The 17,089-nt window shown below is 43.1% G+C and overlaps 1 protein-coding gene and 1 pseudogene across 1 annotated transcript; one reads left to right on the forward strand and one right to left on the reverse strand.

Moving 5' to 3' along the window:
- Positions 1-948: 948 nt before the first annotated feature.
- On the forward strand, positions 949-14,010 carry CHRNA9 (cholinergic receptor nicotinic alpha 9 subunit). The gene is made up of 5 exons (XM_068975583.1): positions 949-1,012; positions 1,315-1,460; positions 2,385-2,539; positions 9,846-10,378; positions 13,383-14,010. Exons 1-5 carry the CDS (start codon positions 949-951, stop codon positions 13,922-13,924), a joined length of 1,440 nt encoding a protein of 479 aa, XP_068831684.1. The 3' UTR covers positions 13,925-14,010.
- Positions 14,011-14,660: 650 nt separating this feature from the next.
- The window catches only part of LOC138081811 (dual specificity protein phosphatase 12 pseudogene), a 48,058-nt pseudogene continuing 45,629 nt past the window's right edge, over positions 14,661-17,089 (reverse strand).

Below are 17,089 nucleotides of genomic sequence, written 5' to 3' on the forward strand. Positions count from 1 at the left end.
CTGTGCGACCCCATAGACGGCAGCTCACCAGGCTCCCCCCGTCTCTGGGATTCTCCAGGCAAGAACACTGGAGTGGGTTGCCATTTCCTTCTCCAATGCATGAAAGTGAAAAGTGAAAGTGAAGTCGTTCAGTTGTGTCCGACTTTTAGCGACCCCATGGACTGCAGCCCACCAGGCTCCTCCGTCCATGGGATTTTCCAGGCAAGAGTACTGGAGTAGGTTGCCATTGCCTTCTCCGCGTCTACTGCTAGTCCAAATCAAAGGGCTGCTGCAGCTTCCGAAGGAAGCGAACGCTCTGTTCCCATCTACTGGTGCCCCGCACCCACCTACGCGCGCGCATGCGCACATGCAGACTCACGCACCGCGGACAAAGTCCATGCTCAGTGGGACAGCTGAAGGAGTGGTGAGCAGCAGGGGCAGAGAAGAAACCCCAAAGATCACGGAACTGCTTCTCTTTCCCTCTTCAAAAGGCACTCAAAGCGCTTAGGGCCTTTCTGGATGGGCTACCCCATGGATGCATCAGTTCAGCTTTTCTTAGACCCTGAACTCAGACTGAATCTACTCACTGCAGGTGTCGAAAATGCCTGGTCTGCATAGGTGGAATCTCAGGTGTGTTGGGCTCCCACCTCTCTTCCCTTGAAAGATTGATCTGGATATTCCTAGTGAAGGTAGCTGGGGATTCTCAACTGGGGCAACTCCCCCAGGGCAGCACTGCCTGACCTAACCCACCTGGGGCTCCTGGCATCTTACCTGCTGGAGCTGCTAGTCTCAGATTACTGATGGGGAGGGGACCTGGCAAGCTTGCTCTGTGCCTGGCAAGCCTGAGCTCCCCATCTGCTGTGCAGAGACAGAGACAGAGTGGCAGCTGTGTGCCCGGACCCTTCCCATTGCTGGAGAAGTAGAAGACTGTAGCGCCTAGCCGGGGACTTACAGAGACTTAGGGGGAGGATGAACTGGCCCCATTCCTGCATCTCCTTTTGCTGGATTTACTTTGCTGCCTCCAGACTGAGAGGTAAGAGGCTGGCAGGTGTGCAACTGTCTTAGCTCAGGGATCACTTCTTTGGTGGAATGTTGGGTGGGCCAGGAGAAGAACAGATGCTCCAACTGTAAGGAAGTATTTCAGCTTCTTACAGTCTCATGCTGACCCTGTAGGCCTGCCAGAGAAATAGCTCCACTTGACCCAGAGCTTGTTCCTAGCTGATGGTAGGATGGTAGGTAGGGATGATAGAACCAATGCTAGTCCTTGGTCTGTTGCTCTTTGCCTTGAAATACTCATAACACTGAAGCTTGATCCAGATCCCACTTTTTGAGCAGCTGTAGAACCAGCAGATGGAAAATATGCTCAGAAGTTGTTCAATGACCTTTTTGAAGACTACTCTAATGCTCTTCGTCCAGTAGAGGATACAGATGAAGTTCTGAACGTCACACTCCAGATTACACTTTCTCAGATTAAGGATATGGTGAGTAACATAGTGTTGACTCTTCTGAATGGCTAGAATGAAACTGACAGTGCTTTCTAAAGGGAATGTCTTACCTGGGAATTTGAGGGAAAATGAGAACAGACAGCTCTGTGTGCAAGCTGGAGGGAGAAGGGAATAGAAGCGAATTCCAGGGGAGGAACACTTTCTACAAAATTAATTGCACTAAATTACCTGAGTCTTTCCATGAACATTAACAGTCTTAGAACATCTCAAGAAAGTTGGTTACACATTACATGTTCCATTTCTATGAAATGTGCAAAGTCAGAAAAACCATAAAGACAGAAAGAGGAGTTAGGTTGCCAGGAGCTGTGAGAATGATGGAGAAATAGTGATTGACTGCTTGATTGTCATATGATTTCTCTTTTGGGATGACAAAATGTTCTGGAAGCAGAGATTGGGGATGGTTGCATGACATTGTGAATAAACTGGAAACCGCTGAATTGCACGCTTTAAATGGTTAAAGTGGTGAGTTTCATGCAATATGAATTTTATCTTAATTTTTAAAAGATGTTTTAAGATGACATACATTAATGCTCATATGTGTTTTGTTACACAGTTATGAAACTTCAAAATCTTTTTTTCTATACATTGTTGATGTTTGCTGACTTTTTCATTCAAAAAAAAATCATTCATCAGTTGATCAATTTTCAGAGAAATTTGAGCAGTTGACCCATGCATCTGATGATTTAAATATTTGTCCCCTTGATGCTCCAAACACTAATCAAGCAGGAAAAATATGACCTTGGCAATCGATCAAGGAGATAGACTCAAAAAAACTCTTGCTTACTTATTGGAAATAGATTAGTGTTCTTGGAATTCCTGTTTTGAAGACAGGTGTTTTACAGACAAAATGTGTTTGATTGAGGTGTCTACTGGACAGTTATATCTGGGTTAATTTTGCAGGATGAGAGAAACCAAATTCTGACTGCCTATTTGTGGATCCGCCAAATCTGGCATGATGCATATCTCACGTGGGATCGAGACCAATATGATGGACTGGACTCCATCAGGATCCCCAGCGACCTGGTGTGGAGACCGGATATTGTCCTATATAACAAGTAAGTGCAAGTCAGTAGCTTCTCAGGAATGAACTTGTTGATTAGACAGAATGTAAACATAATGGGGCCTCCCTGGTGGCTCAGTTGGTAAGGAATCCAAGTGTAATACAGCAGACCCAGGTTTAATCCCTGGATAGGGAAGATCCCCTGGAGAAGGAAATGGCAATCCACTCCAGTATTCTTGCCTGGAAGATCACATGGACCGAGGAGCCTGGCAGGCTACAGTCCCTGGGGTCACAAAGAGTCCGACATGATTTAGCAAGTAAACCACCATCAACCACCACCACTACCACCACCAAACATAATGGAAGAGGGAAGTTTGAAACACGCATGAAGTTAAGTCAATTCATGTTCCTAGATCCTGAACTGATAGTTATAAAACCTCAGATAATAAAATAATAATGGTCATAAAAATCTTAGAGCTACATTCTCCCTTTCAGGTGAGAAACTGTATTGGAAGTCACGTTAGTTTTCTAGGGCTACGGTGACAAAGTACTACAAACTGGGTGGCTTAAACCACAGGAACTATTGTCTTGCAGTTCTGGAGGCTAGAAGTATAAGATAAAGGTATTGGCAAGGTTAGTTCCTTCTGAGGCGGTGAGGGATCAATCAATGTCTCTGCCCTAGACTCTTGGGTGGTTGCTGGCAATCTTTGGTCTCTTGACTTGTACAAGCATCACCCCAGTCTCTGCCTTCTTCTTCACATGGCATCGTGTTCCCTGTGTGTTGTCTGTGTCCATATTTCCCCTTGAATTGACGACACCAGTCATATTGCATTAGATGCCCACCCTACACCAATATGACCTCGTCTTTTTTCTAAAATTAAAGATAAGTTTATTGCTTTTCTTAACACAGAAAATTTACAGATTTACTGTTTAAAAAAGATAAAGTTGTCTAAATTACCCTGATAGCTCAGTTGGTAAAGAATCCGCCTGCAATGCAGGAGACCCCGGTTCGATTCCTGGGTTGGGAAGATCCCCTGGAGAAGGGATAAGCTACCCACTCCAGTATTCTGGCCTAGAGAATTCCATGAACTGTATAGTTCATGGGGTCGCAAAGAGTCGGACATGACTGAGCAACTTTCAGTTCAGTTTCAAGACAGAAGTAAAAATTACTCATAATCCCACAGAATATGATCTCTTCTTTTAAATACATTTAACTACTAATTACAGCTGCACTGACTCTGTTCCAAATAAGGTTGTATTCTGAAGTGCCAGGGGCTAGGGTTCAACACATGAACTTTTTGCAGATGCAATTCAGCCCGTACCAGTGGTGCTTCCTTGTCTATGATCATGTATGGAAAATACATGATACTGTTAAGATTAAGGGGCTTCCCAGGCAGTGCAGTAGTAAATCTGCCTGCCAATGCAGGAGATGCAAGAGACAAGGGTTCAATTCCTGGGTTGGGAAGTTCCTCTAGAGTAGGAAATGGCAATCCCCTCCGGTATTCTTGCCTGGAAAATTCCATGGACAGAGGAGCCTGGCGGGCTACAGTCCATGGGGTCACAAAGAGTCAGGCACAACTGAGCGACTGAGTACATTAAGATTTAATCAGAAGGAACCAGCTAAAAGCTGGCCCATGGATTTTGGACTTTGTATAGAGTGGAAGATGAACTGGATCATAAGATCCAGTTGGCCTTTTCCTGGTCTGAGAGCAAGGGGTTTTAGTGAGTGGGCAGATAAGGCTTAAGTTTCTAAAATTGTAAAGTGTGCATGAATCACCTGAGGAACCTGCTGAAATACAGATTCTTATTCAGTAGGTCTAGGGTAGGTAGAACTGGTCATTCTGCATTTCTCTGAGCTCCAGATGGTAGTGCTGCTGGTCCATGGACCACACTTTGAGAATGAACCAGATCACTCTGTCACAACTCAGGCTCAGCTGCTCTACCTGTTGTCAAAAGGGCTCTCTCCCTTCTTATTCTGGAACTCAAGTCTCTCAGAGTTAGGAAAAGTCCTCTTTGAGCAGAGTGAGATGAATGAGGAGCAACTTGGAGAGGGGGATCCTCTGAGGGAACTCACTCTTCTACTGGGCGTGAGTTTCCCTTCAGGATGCCACACTGGTTGGTTGCAGCCTGGATTTTAGTTTCAGTCCCTACTCAGCTTGTCCAAGGGTCACAACTTTGTGAATCATACCTCTGATCCTGCTGACTATTCCCCACTCTGAGTGGCCAGAGGTATCTTCCGTATGCCTTCCTAAGCAAGTGCTAAGCCTCTTTCAGTCATGTCTGACTCTTTGCGACCCCATGGGCTGTAGCCCACCAGGTTCCTCTGTCCATGGGATTCTCCAGGCAAGAATATGGGACTGGGCTGCCATTTCCTCCCCCAAGTACTGGTGCCTTATTACCATGGTTCCCACCCTACGCACCCCCCTCACAGCACACACGCGTATTCACATACATAGAAGGCAAGAGAATGGGCCAGGATGTCCATCACCTCCTCCTGGAGAATAAGCAGAGGACATACTTTACATAGAACACTTATAGCACTCTGTAAGTTCCGAATTCTCCCTGAAAAAAACAGAATGCTGGTTCTCCTTTTCCTCTTGCTTTGATTGACTGAAGCAGTGACCAGCTCTTACTGAAAGTCTTCTCTGTGAGCTGGAATGGTGACCTAAGTTAAGTCTGCCCCAGATCTCCTTTATCAGAGAAGCCAGTTAATCACTCGTGAGCTCACACAGACCTGTGGTGGCTTTGGTAAATTTTGACCCCATTCTCCATCCTTCCCCTCCCTGCCCAGATCACTGGCCTCCTTGAGATGTGTGAGTCTGGTCCCCACACTTTTCCACACAGACCTTTCCCACTATACTGATTCATCAATTCTTTTCTGTTCGTCTGGGTTAACTCTTAGTCTTCTTTGCCCTCCTCTTATGGACAGTTCTGTTTTGAATCCTCTTTTCTCCTGTGTATTCTCCTTCTCAGTAACATCAGAGTTTTACTATCAATATTTAGAGGAAACCCTAAATGTAGCTGTGATTGGATGTCACTTGCATCCTTTTGAGCAGCTGAAATGAGAATGGAAGAGAGTTAGAGTATCAGGCAAAGAAGGGACCCCAGTGATAAGTGTTGCCCTTACCCTGGTCCTTCCAGCTGAATTCCTGGACCTGTAGAATCTTCTGATCTCAGATATAATATCAGTACTTCTCAGAAACCAGTACCAAAGCTTGTAGACCCCAGAATGGGCTTCCTGAGTGGTGGTAGGGAGAATAAAGAGGGATGTAAGACAGGTGATCCAGTTGTGTGTGATAAGCATAGTTTGGGCAGGAAGATGCTGAGCATCTAGATTCACCATTGGTACCTGAGTCCATGGGTTAGATTATCTGGGGTGAGTGAGCAGGATGGTGATGTGCCTGGAAGCTATTTCATGTGAGGAGCAGTTGAATTGATTGATGCTTAGTTAGAAAGACAGAGGTCCTTAGGAAGACTTGATGGCTATCATAGGCAATCAGAGAGAAAACAAGGTGGAGAGAGAAGAGGAAATTCCTCCAGAGGACAAAACCCAAAACAACAAGAAGAAGTTAAAGTGTTTTGAAATTGCATTTTAATTCAATTAAAAGAAAAACTAATAATTTGAATAATGAGTTTTCCTAAGAGGTAGTGAGCTCTATAACAATATAATGACTCAAGCAGATATTGGCTATTAGCAGTTCAGTAAAGGAATAAATAAATTGAGGCTTGAAGTTCTGGTGGGGTTGTTTAGTATAGGTCTGTGGGCAATATAATGGTTGGTGTAAGAGACTGCAAGGATTCCTGACATTTTTAAATTAGGTAAAGAGTGGATTACAGAAATTTCAGATGTGTGTTTATTATGAGATAGTTTTAATGGTTGGATTTCAATAAACAGGTTTAACACTTGGATTTTAGACCTAATGAGAAATTAGGTACCCTGCTGAAATCAGAAGATTTGTCTATAATTTAGCTTTAAGTTCTGTTTACGTAGCTTAGGTGAAAGAAAATGTAGGAAAACTTTCAGATGAGATTGGATATACATATGTCAAATTTGTTCAAATTTTACATTTTAAATGTATGCAGTTTATTGTATGTCAATCAATAAAACTCTTTAAAAAGAAAAAAAAGATGAGATTGGTAGTAAAGGAGGGAGAAGAGTAACAGGTTTGGAGAAAAAGTGTGGATTTATTGTGAGACCTGTTCACTTTGGGAGACCAAAGGAACATTCATATGGAGACGGCCAACAAAGAGATTGCAAAGCAAGTTTAAAGCCTGGAAAGGTCAGGGATAGAGCTGTCAAAAGCCCTTTAAGCCCTTATAGAACTGCTCAAGGAGATTTGGAAGCATTGGTGGGCCATAGGAAACCATTGCAAGTGCTGAGCTGTAAAATAATGTGATCAGAGAAACCAGGGAAATAAAGTACTGGTCATGAAGCAATTAATAGTAAAGTCTTCAAACTCCTCCTGAGTAGCTGGGGTGATGTTTTCAGACAGTGGGCTCCTTTGCTTCTGGGTGGGTTGGCCCAATAGGAAACATTGTGAGCAGCTGGAGGGAGAAAAGTAAGGTTGGGGCATGTATTCCCTTGCTCCCTTCCTAGAGTTATTATCTTTGGCTGGCTGTGTCCTTTGACAGAAGGCATGTCTCCTATTGGAGAAGGAAATGGCAACCCACTCCAGAATTCTTGCCTGGAGAATCCCAGGGACAGAGGAGCCTGGTGGGCTGCTGTCTATGGGGTTGCACAGAGTCGGATGCGACTGACGTGACTTAGTAGCAGCAGCAGCGGCGGCAAGTCTCCTATCATGCTGACCCTCTTCTGCCGCTCTTCCCTCCAGGTACTGGTAATTGCACCTTCCCTTCATTTCTTCAGGCCCAGGAATGGTAATAACTGTGCTGTTACTGGTCCTAGAGTGGTTGCCCTATACTTATCTTAGTAGAGTCCTTTTATTAAATCCTCCTCAAGCTATCTAATTTGAATGTGCCATCCATTTCCTGCAAGGACCATGACTAATAGAATCATTCTAGCTCCAGATATATTCTCTCTGACTCCCAGATCTCTTATACCAGGTAGGATAGGTGAGTGATGCTCCAGTTCTCAATATTTGGATGGCTAATTATATATACTTTTTATTTTTACAGAGGGTAGGTTCTGTCATTTTCAAAAACGCCATTTTGTTGTCTTCATAAGACCCACATTAAAGATCCCCTCTTTAGACTTCCATTAAAAATTGAGCACCACAATTCAGCTGCAATGCTTTGATTAGAGTGGACACAATCAGACCATTGCCTTGTGGTACCTAAAGGTTAATAAGTAGGAAAAAACTTGTAAAACATGTCAGTTCTTAGATCTAATACATCATCTTCTAGCAATTTAACCTAAGGAAAGAGTCAGTGGATAAATGCAACAGTTTGATGACAGGTATGTTCACTGTTGCATTGTTTGTAAATGTAAAAAAATAGAAACAAGCATAATGCTGAGCATCAGTGAGCTGGTTAAATTACTACGGCACATCTCTAAAAAGGAGTATAATTGCATATAATTTAGCTATGAAAATAATGTTGCAGAAGATTATGGACAAATGACCACCTACATTTTAAAATTGTCTCAGTCTTGTTTTTGGTAAACTAACTTTTTTGTTTCAAGATAATTTTACAGAAAAGTTGGAAAGATGGTACAGAGTTCCTGTATACTTTTCACACAGTTTTCCTTAACATCATGTCTTACATAACCATAGTACATATGCCAAAACTAATATAATACTATTAGTGTTGGTAGTGGTAAAGAATCTGCCTGTCAATGCAGGAGACAGAAGAGACGCAGGTTTGATCTCTGGGTCAGGAAGATCCCCTGTTGTAAGAAATGGCAACCCACTCCAGAATTCTTGACTGGAGAATTCCATGGGCAGAGGAGCCTGGTTGATTACAGTCCACGGGGCCGCAAAGAGTCAGACACGGCAGAACGACTGAGCACACAACTAATCTACAGGTTTTATTTGGACTTCACCAGCTTTTCCACTAATGTCCTGTTTTCTGTTTTAGGATCTAATCCAGCATATCACATTACATTTAGCCATAATATAGTTTATAGGGAAAAAATTGTAAGGAACACTGAGAAAAATATGCATTAAATATTAACAGAAATGGATCAGTTAAGGCTGAAAGCATTGAAAACTGACTTTGTCTACCCTGTCAAAAAAGGAATTTGTAGGAAGGATATGCTACAGCTCACTGAATTAAAGGAGAAAAATCATTGATAAGGCCTTGGAAAGAACAGACTAGGACTACTCCATAGTTCAAGACAAGGGGCTATTGAATTTTTAAAAAAATTTTAAATAATTGATTTTTCTAGGAATCTATTATCAGATTGACTCTTTTTTGGTCTTTGGGTCACTCTGCTTAATATTTAAACCCCAGGGAGTATGAATCAGTTGGACCTAGCTCAGGTCACAAGCCAGCCCCTGGCCAGGGGAGCCTAGGGTACCTTGATCATCATTTCATCTGCCTTACAATGGTGGTGGAAAAGTCATTCCCCAAAGCAAAATAGAAATTTTGTACCCCCAAAATGCCAGCCATAAATGTTGATAAAGCAAAACCAAGATATATCTAGAATAAATTATTATCTTTTAATTATAGATGAATAATTTTTTCCTGTGTTTTTCAGATGTTCTACAATAAACATGTAAAATTCTTCCAACAGCAACAAAGAGCTACTTTAATATTCTTGTGCCCAAAGTTAACAAAATCATTTAAGCAGAGCCTCTCTGTCAGATTTTAGCCTCATTTACTTTTTGTCTGGGTGTTTGAATCATTATACTTGGACCAAGAGAATGGCATTGGGAACGGAGAGGAAGGGATGATAGGCAGAGATGCTTGTTTACCTTTGGTTGCCCTGGGCTGCACGTGGGTTCTTAGTTGCAGTGAGCGGGGTCTACTCCTCGTTGGGGTGCACTGGCTTCTCACTGCAGTGGCGGCTTCTGTTGTGGAGCACAGGCTCCGTGTGCACAGGCTGAGATTGTGGTGCATGGGCTTAGTTGCCTCGCAGCATGTGGGATCTTCCCAGTCCAGGGACTGAACCCGTGTCCCCTGCATTGGCAAGTGGATTCTTAACCACTGGACTACTAAGAAAGTCTGGCAGAGATGCTTTAAAGGAAGAATCCAAGAGAACTTGGCCCTAACTAGTTATAGGAGGTGGAGAAGAAGGGCAAATTAGAGTTGATTTTGGACTTTCAAGCCAGTGTAACAAGAATGGTGGTCCATTGCCAAAGACACTGAAGTGATGGGAAAAGGGCAGTGAGCTGTCTGGGTTAAGGAACTTGGTGAGTTGTCCTGGTAAGCAGCTCTCATTTTCCTCCTCTGACCTCCAGGGCTGATGATGAATCTTCTGAGCCCGTGAACACCAATGTGGTCCTGCGGTATGACGGGCTGATCACCTGGGATGCACCAGCCATCACCAAAAGCTCCTGTGTGGTGGACGTCACCTACTTCCCCTTTGATAATCAGCAGTGCAACCTGACCTTTGGCTCCTGGACCTACAATGGCAATCAGGTGGACATATTCAATGCCCTGGACAGTGGAGACCTCTCCGACTTCATTGAAGACGTGGAGTGGGAGGTGCACGGCATGCCTGCTGTGAAGAACGTGATCTCCTACGGCTGCTGCTCTGAGCCCTACCCGGATGTGACATTCACTCTCCTTCTGAAGAGGAGATCCTCCTTCTACATCGTCAACCTCCTCATCCCGTGCGTCCTCATATCTTTTCTGGCTCCCTTGAGTTTCTATCTCCCAGCAGCCTCTGGGGAAAAGGTCTCCCTGGGAGTAACCATACTGTTGGCCATGACTGTATTTCAGCTCATGGTGGCAGAGATCATGCCAGCCTCAGAAAACGTCCCTCTGATCGGTGAGTTAAAGTCTCTTACACTTTTGAGTCAGCTTTCTGGTGACTGCAGTTGTATCTGTGCCTTTAAATTCATAACAATTAAATCAACTACAAACTCAACACAGGCTCATTTAGTGTCTTCAGTTGGCATCTCTGAATAGTGATGTGGCTGTTCAAGACAAAGCTGGGCTTGAGGTCTCCAGATTTACCCAAAAGAGGAATGAGAGCCGTGTTGTTTAGAGCAGTGGTTCTTGAAGTATGGTCCCTGGACCCACAGCATCAGCCTCAATTTGGATATACAGATCCTCAGGGCCCACCCTAGACCTGCTGACTAGGGTCGGGGTAAAGCCTGCAAACTGTTTTCACAAGCTTTCTGGGTGATTCTGATGAGCTTTTCATTCAAGTCAAAAAACCACTGGCTTTTAGGCTAAGGCCCTGATTTTGAAGTCAAAGAAATCTGCATTTGAACTCTGACTTTGCCATTCCTTCCTTGATCAACCTTAAGCAATTTACTTAATCTTTGAGTCTCTACTTCATCATCTTCAAAATTTGTGTAATTGCTACCTCACTGTGCCATTGCTTAGCACAGAGCCTGGCTTATGGTGAGGACTGAGCAAACAGTGACTGTTAGTATCTTATCACATCACAAGTGGTTTCTTCTTGGGAAAAATGGTAAACAAGATGGGAATAATGAGCTAGATTTTTAAGCCTACCATCTACCCTTGATAGAATAATTCTCAATCTTTATTGGGTATAATAGGTGTGAGGGAGACTGTTATAAGTACAGGTAACTGGTGGTCCAGTGGTTAAGACTCTGTGCTCTACTGCAGGGGTGCAGGTTCAATCCCTGGTCAGGAAAGTTCCACATGCCATGAGGTTCAGACGAAGGAAAGAAAAAGAAAAAAATACAGGTTCTCACAGCAAAAGAGGTTTTTAAAAAAGCAGTCTTGGACAAGATTTGGGAATCTGAGGTGATTCTAAAGTAGATCACATTTTCAAACATCTGCAATAATGAAATGTTCCTCCAAGGGTAGACTGTGGCTGCCATCACTGCCTTCCTTTTCCTTTACCTCTCTTGTTGTGAGATCCCTCCTAATACCTTTAATACCTACTTCCTGCCACCAAGGATAACACCCAGATCCACCACCTCTGCCTCAGTGACTTATGTTGTAATAGATGCTTTCAGGAGAAGGCGGTGGCACCCCAATCCAGTACTCTTGCCTGGAAAATCCCATGGATGGAGGAGCCTGGTAGGCTGCAGTCCATGGGGTCGCCGAGGGTTGGGCACAACTAAGCAACTTCACTTTCCCTTTTCACTTTCATGCATTGGAGAAGGAATTGGCAACCCACTCTAGTGTTCTTGCCTGGAGAATCCTAGGGATGGTGGAGCCTGGTGGGCTGCTGTCTATGGGGTTGCACAGAGTCGGACACGACTGAAGTGACTTAGTAGCAGTAGCAGCAGCAGCAGATGCTTTCAAGAATCAGAAGCTAGATCTAGTTTTTAGTTCTGTAAAGCAATCAGTAGGGGGAAATTTCAGAACACCAAGAGACTTAGTGACCAATAGAAAAGAAATATTATACTGCCTTTTCTCTCCTGAATGTAGTATTACCCATCTGAATAACATTCAGATGTTATTACGTTGGTTTCTCTGTTTGGAGAGTTCTTCCTTGTTATGTTTCTCCAAGCAAGCCACACACACACACACACACACACACACACTCACACTCACACTAGCACTTGCACTCATGCACATCCTTTTGAGAAATAGACACAGAAAGTTCTCTCCTTTCTCATCACCACTAATAAAGAGGAAAGGGTGTGTTGGTTCTTTCATTACTTTTCCTAAGGCAGAAATGATTGACAGTGATGACATCCAATCATAACCCTGTTTGAGGCAGGATCGATAGGCAGATCCTGCTCTCTGCTTTACCAGCTAAATTCAACAGGAAGCTGGCTCAGTTTCTGAAGAAAGATGTCTCAAAACATGACTCATGAATTTTACAAGCATTACTTTTCCTGTCTTTGTGATAATATGAAATGTATCTTTTTAGGAAGGGTGCACACAGATCTTTCTTGAGAGATTTAATAGTCACAATGTGTTATTTGTAGCACCTATGAAATAGAGTTCCAGTTTTAAGAAATGTATTTACATTTACTTCATTAAGTATAGCATTTGATCCAGGCTTTTGACCCATAGCCTTTACAATGTTAAGAAAGATTTTATTTTTAGTTTACTCAGCGCTTTTAACAAATAATAAACAGATGATGAACATTATCAAATGTATTGTTTTCATCTGTTAAGACAATCATGTGAGTTTTTCTTTTCCTCCATTAGTGTTGTGAATTACAGTTTTCTGTGGTTGAACTAAATCCTTCTTTATCTTGATGAGTTATCAATTAAAGACACCATAGGATTTGGTTCAGAGAAGGTGATGGCACCCCACTCCAGTATTCTTGCCTGGAAAATCCCATGGATGGAGGAGCCTGGTAGGCTGCAGTCCATGGAGTCGCTAAGAGTTGGACACGACTGAGCGACTTCACTTTCACTTTTCACTTTCATGCATTGGAGAAGGAAATGGCAACCCACTCCACTGTTCTTGCCTGGAGAATCCCAGGGATGGGGGAGCCTGGTGGGCTGCCATCTATGGGGTCGCAAAGAGTTGGACACGACTGAAGCGACTTAGCAGCAGCAGCAGCAGCATACTAGTCACCATTAATGTGTACAACTTCCAGTTGTTTATTTGTGAGTCAAATATGAAGACAGTTTTTCCCTCTAAATATATATTTATTTATTTGGCTGCTTTGGGTCTTAGCTGTGGCACGTGGGATATTTCATTGAAGCACATGGATTTTCTAATTGAAGTTCATGAGCTTAGCTTCTTCTCTAAATGTGGGATCTTAGTTCCCCAACCGGGGATAAAAACCACATCCCCTGCATTGCTAGATGGATTCTTAACTGCTGAACCACCAGTGAAGTCCCTTGAAGACAGTTTTAAGCTAACTTGGTTGCTATTATTTTCCCAGGCAAATACTACATAGCCACGATGGCCTTGATCACAGCCTCCACTGCCTTGACCATAATGGTGATGAATATCCACTTCTGCGGGGCCGAGGCCCGCCCAGTGCCACCCTGGGCCCGGGTGGTCATCCTGAAATACATGTCCAGGATCTTGTTTGTCTATGACGTGGGTGAGAGCTGCCTTAGCCCCGACCAAGACAGGGAGCGAGACTGTCTTACGAAGGTTTATGACAAACTTCCAGAGCCTAATCTGAAAACACCCAGAAATAAAGACCCTTCCAGAAAGAAGGAAGTGAACAAACTCTTAAAGAATGACTTGAGGTACCAGGGTGAGAACCTGGAGGATGGGGACAGCTACTGTGCACGGTACAGAGTGTTGACGAAGAATATTGAATACATCGCCAAGTGCCTCAAAGACCACAAGGCCACCAATTCCAAGGGGAGCGAATGGAAAAAGGTTGCAAAAGTCATAGACCGATTTTTCATGTGGATTTTTTTCATTATGGTGTTTGTGATGACTATTTTGATCATAGCAAGAGCAGATTAGTAAGCATTTGATATGTGGGAATAAATCAATATAAGTCCCTGTGATCTGCTCTAATGCTCTTCCAAATCAGAAATATCTATATCCATATTTACACACAGATACACAAATATATATATATTAGGGGTTATATTGTCTTTACTTTCTATTTTTTTTTGATTGATATGCAGTTACTTCACATTTAATTTTCTTCATCATTAGAAACATACCTAACGTTAATATATTTCTTTGAGCAGACTACTTCCAGAAGTATCTTAAACATGTTTTTCTAAAAACTCAGATAACTGGGATTCCAGAACAAAAATAGAAAAAAGACATTTTAGTCAGCATTTTACTGATGTCCTTTCCTTCTACATTTCCAAGAAAAATCCAGACTTAGGTAGCTTTACTTATGTCCCTTAAAAGAAAATGTCAAAACACATCCAAGCAAATTTGCTTTACATTTCTAGAAATAAACGGATGTCACTTAAATATGACAGTTTTAAGTTTTTGGACATTATTCTGTCCATCTAGAACTGAGGAATTCATAACTAACATTCCAAAAATCACAACTTTAAGGAAGTGACATATGTGTAATTATGGCTGATTTGCATTTTTCTACAGCAGAAACCAACACAAGATTGTAAAGCAATTTTCCTCCAATTAAAAAATAAATTTTTTTAAAGATGAGAAAAAAAATCACAACTTTTAATACATATGAAATAAAGTATCCAGGTTATAGAAGATTTTAATATCAAAGTATAATTTACATGATTAAAAAGTTCTGATTTCTATACAAAGTAATCTACTTGGACAGTATAAGAAGCTGATAATGTATAATTTCTAAGTAACATCAAGTGATTTTATCTTCTCACGTTGCAAATGAAATGTTAATGGCCTAAAAACTACACAATCTGCCACGGATGACAATAAGGAAGAGTAGCACATATCAGCAAGTCATCAAATGTAACAAGTTCCTGTTTTCCTTGTTTGTGATCCCCAAACCGGCAGCATTCTCGTTTCATCCACTCTGCTCTTATGTATTTGAAAAGCGGGTGCTATCCATCTGCCACAGGAGCACTGTTCACCATACCAGTTGAAAGAACCCAACTTGGCATTGCATTTGGGGCAGAGAAGCTGTCCATCTATCACTCCCAACAAAGTGGATTCCATCCACTGTACAGGTTCAATGAAGTAAGATGTACACTGAGCCTGACTCCCTCTGGAAAGCATAGGGGATGCCGTCATCCTCTTGTGGGCAAAGGCTGTAGGACCGCTTCCTTCATTATGATCCAAAATGCTAGAACTTCTAAATAAAGATCGCCTGCACTTTCTACATTTGTAGAGACCCCCATCTTTCAATCCTTGTGAAATGGCAGATGGGTCAACCGCAAAGAGTTCTTGAGGTAAGTTCTGCAATTCTGGATACTTCTCTGTAACCTTTTGTAAACGATATTGTTTATAAACTGCACTGGAGGTATCTACTTCACAGCCCATTGCCTGGTATAATTTCAGTTGCCACTCAAACCCCTCATTCATCTTGGCCTCTGGCTTGACAGACTTAAGGATTTCATAGGCTTTTTCAAAGGTAAGCTGGTCAGTCTTCATCATAAAAGCGGTTATTACAGTCACACTTCGACTGACCCCTGCATGACAGTGCACCAGCACCGCGCGGCCCTCGGCGCGAGCCTGGACGATGAAGGCCACACAGCGGTCCAGATGACTGAGCAGGTCGGTCTCGGGTCTGTCCAGCGCTGGCATGAAGAGACTCCGTAGACCCTCGACCCCAGCCCCCGTTTTGAAGTTAGGCTCCTCCGAGTCCACCGTCAGCACTGCCGTGACGCCCGCCTCCCTCAGGTGGTCTGGCTCCGCGACGGCCGCGGCTCCACCCAAGAACAGCCCCGGACGCACTTCCAGCGTGTGCCTGGCAGAGCGGGCCCGGCTCCGGCCGCTGATCTGGTGCTCGCAGCCATGGCTCCCGTCCTGCGCCTCCTTTACTTTCTATTTCTAACTTCAGATCAGTATTATAGCTGTCAGTTTAAATTAAGCAGGAGGTTCAAAATTTCCAGGGCAAGACAATGGAGGAAATAGAGAAAAGTGACAGTGAAGTTGCTCAGTCGACTGTAGCCCACCAAGCTCCTCCGTCCATGGGATTCTCCAGGCAAGAACACTGGAGTGGGTTGCCATTTCCTTCTCCAATGCATGAAAGTGAAAAGTGAAAGTGAAGTCTCTCAGTCGTGTCCGACTCTTAGCGACCCCATGGACTGCAGCCTACCAGGCTCCTCTGTCCACAGGATTTTCCAGGCAAGAGTACTGGTGGGTTGCCGTTGCCTTCTCCTAGCTCCTACTAGAACATGCTTTTAAAAAAAGAAAAATAGTCATATATTCCTTAGTGTTAAGTCTCCATGTTACCTTTCTCATTTCTCTGGTGCATTTCAAGCTGTATTTCAATTGATGGAATAAAAACATTTTGCACCACATAAAGAAAGTCTAAAGATCGGCAACTCAGTGGGGGAAAAGAGCTTTCTTTATATTGATGATGTCATATATGTTGGTTATGTTTTATATGAACCTTAAAGATGAAGTCATTCCTACATTTAGCCTTGGGTTTAAGCAAGATCACCTGCAAACTGGGCTGATTTTTTCATTCAGTTATTCACCAAACATTTATTTTCTCCTACCTATAATAAAGCTACATGATTCACATTTGAAGTGGGTATTGTACCAAATCTTATGCACAGGTCTGATCCTTGCTAATCTTCGCCACAATTTTGTGAGCTAGGTGGACCAGTGGTTTTAGTCACCTTTCTCAGAGGAAGAAGCTGTCTCTGAGGAAGGTGGGTGTAAGTGACCTGCCTCCGAATCCACCTAGGTGCTAAGTAGAGCTGGGAGATAAACCCTTGGCCCTGTGAGTCTAGGCCAGGTCTACTAAAGTCACACTGCTTTTTGGCTGAGACAGATCATGATTTAGAATGGTAGTGATTGAGGGATTTTTTTAAAGATTTTTTTGATGTGGATGATTTTTAAAGTCTTTATTGAATTTGTTACAATACTGTTTCTATTTTGTGATTTGGTTTTCTGGCCATGAGGCAGGTGGGATCTTAACTCCCTCACCAGGGATCAAACCTACATCCCCAGGATTAAAAGGTGAAGTCTTAATCACTGAGCACCAGAGAAGTCCTGATTGAG

This window comes from Capricornis sumatraensis, chromosome 7 (genome assembly GCF_032405125.1).
Source record: "Capricornis sumatraensis isolate serow.1 chromosome 7, serow.2, whole genome shotgun sequence".
Lineage (NCBI taxonomy): Eukaryota > Metazoa > Chordata > Mammalia > Artiodactyla > Bovidae > Capricornis > Capricornis sumatraensis.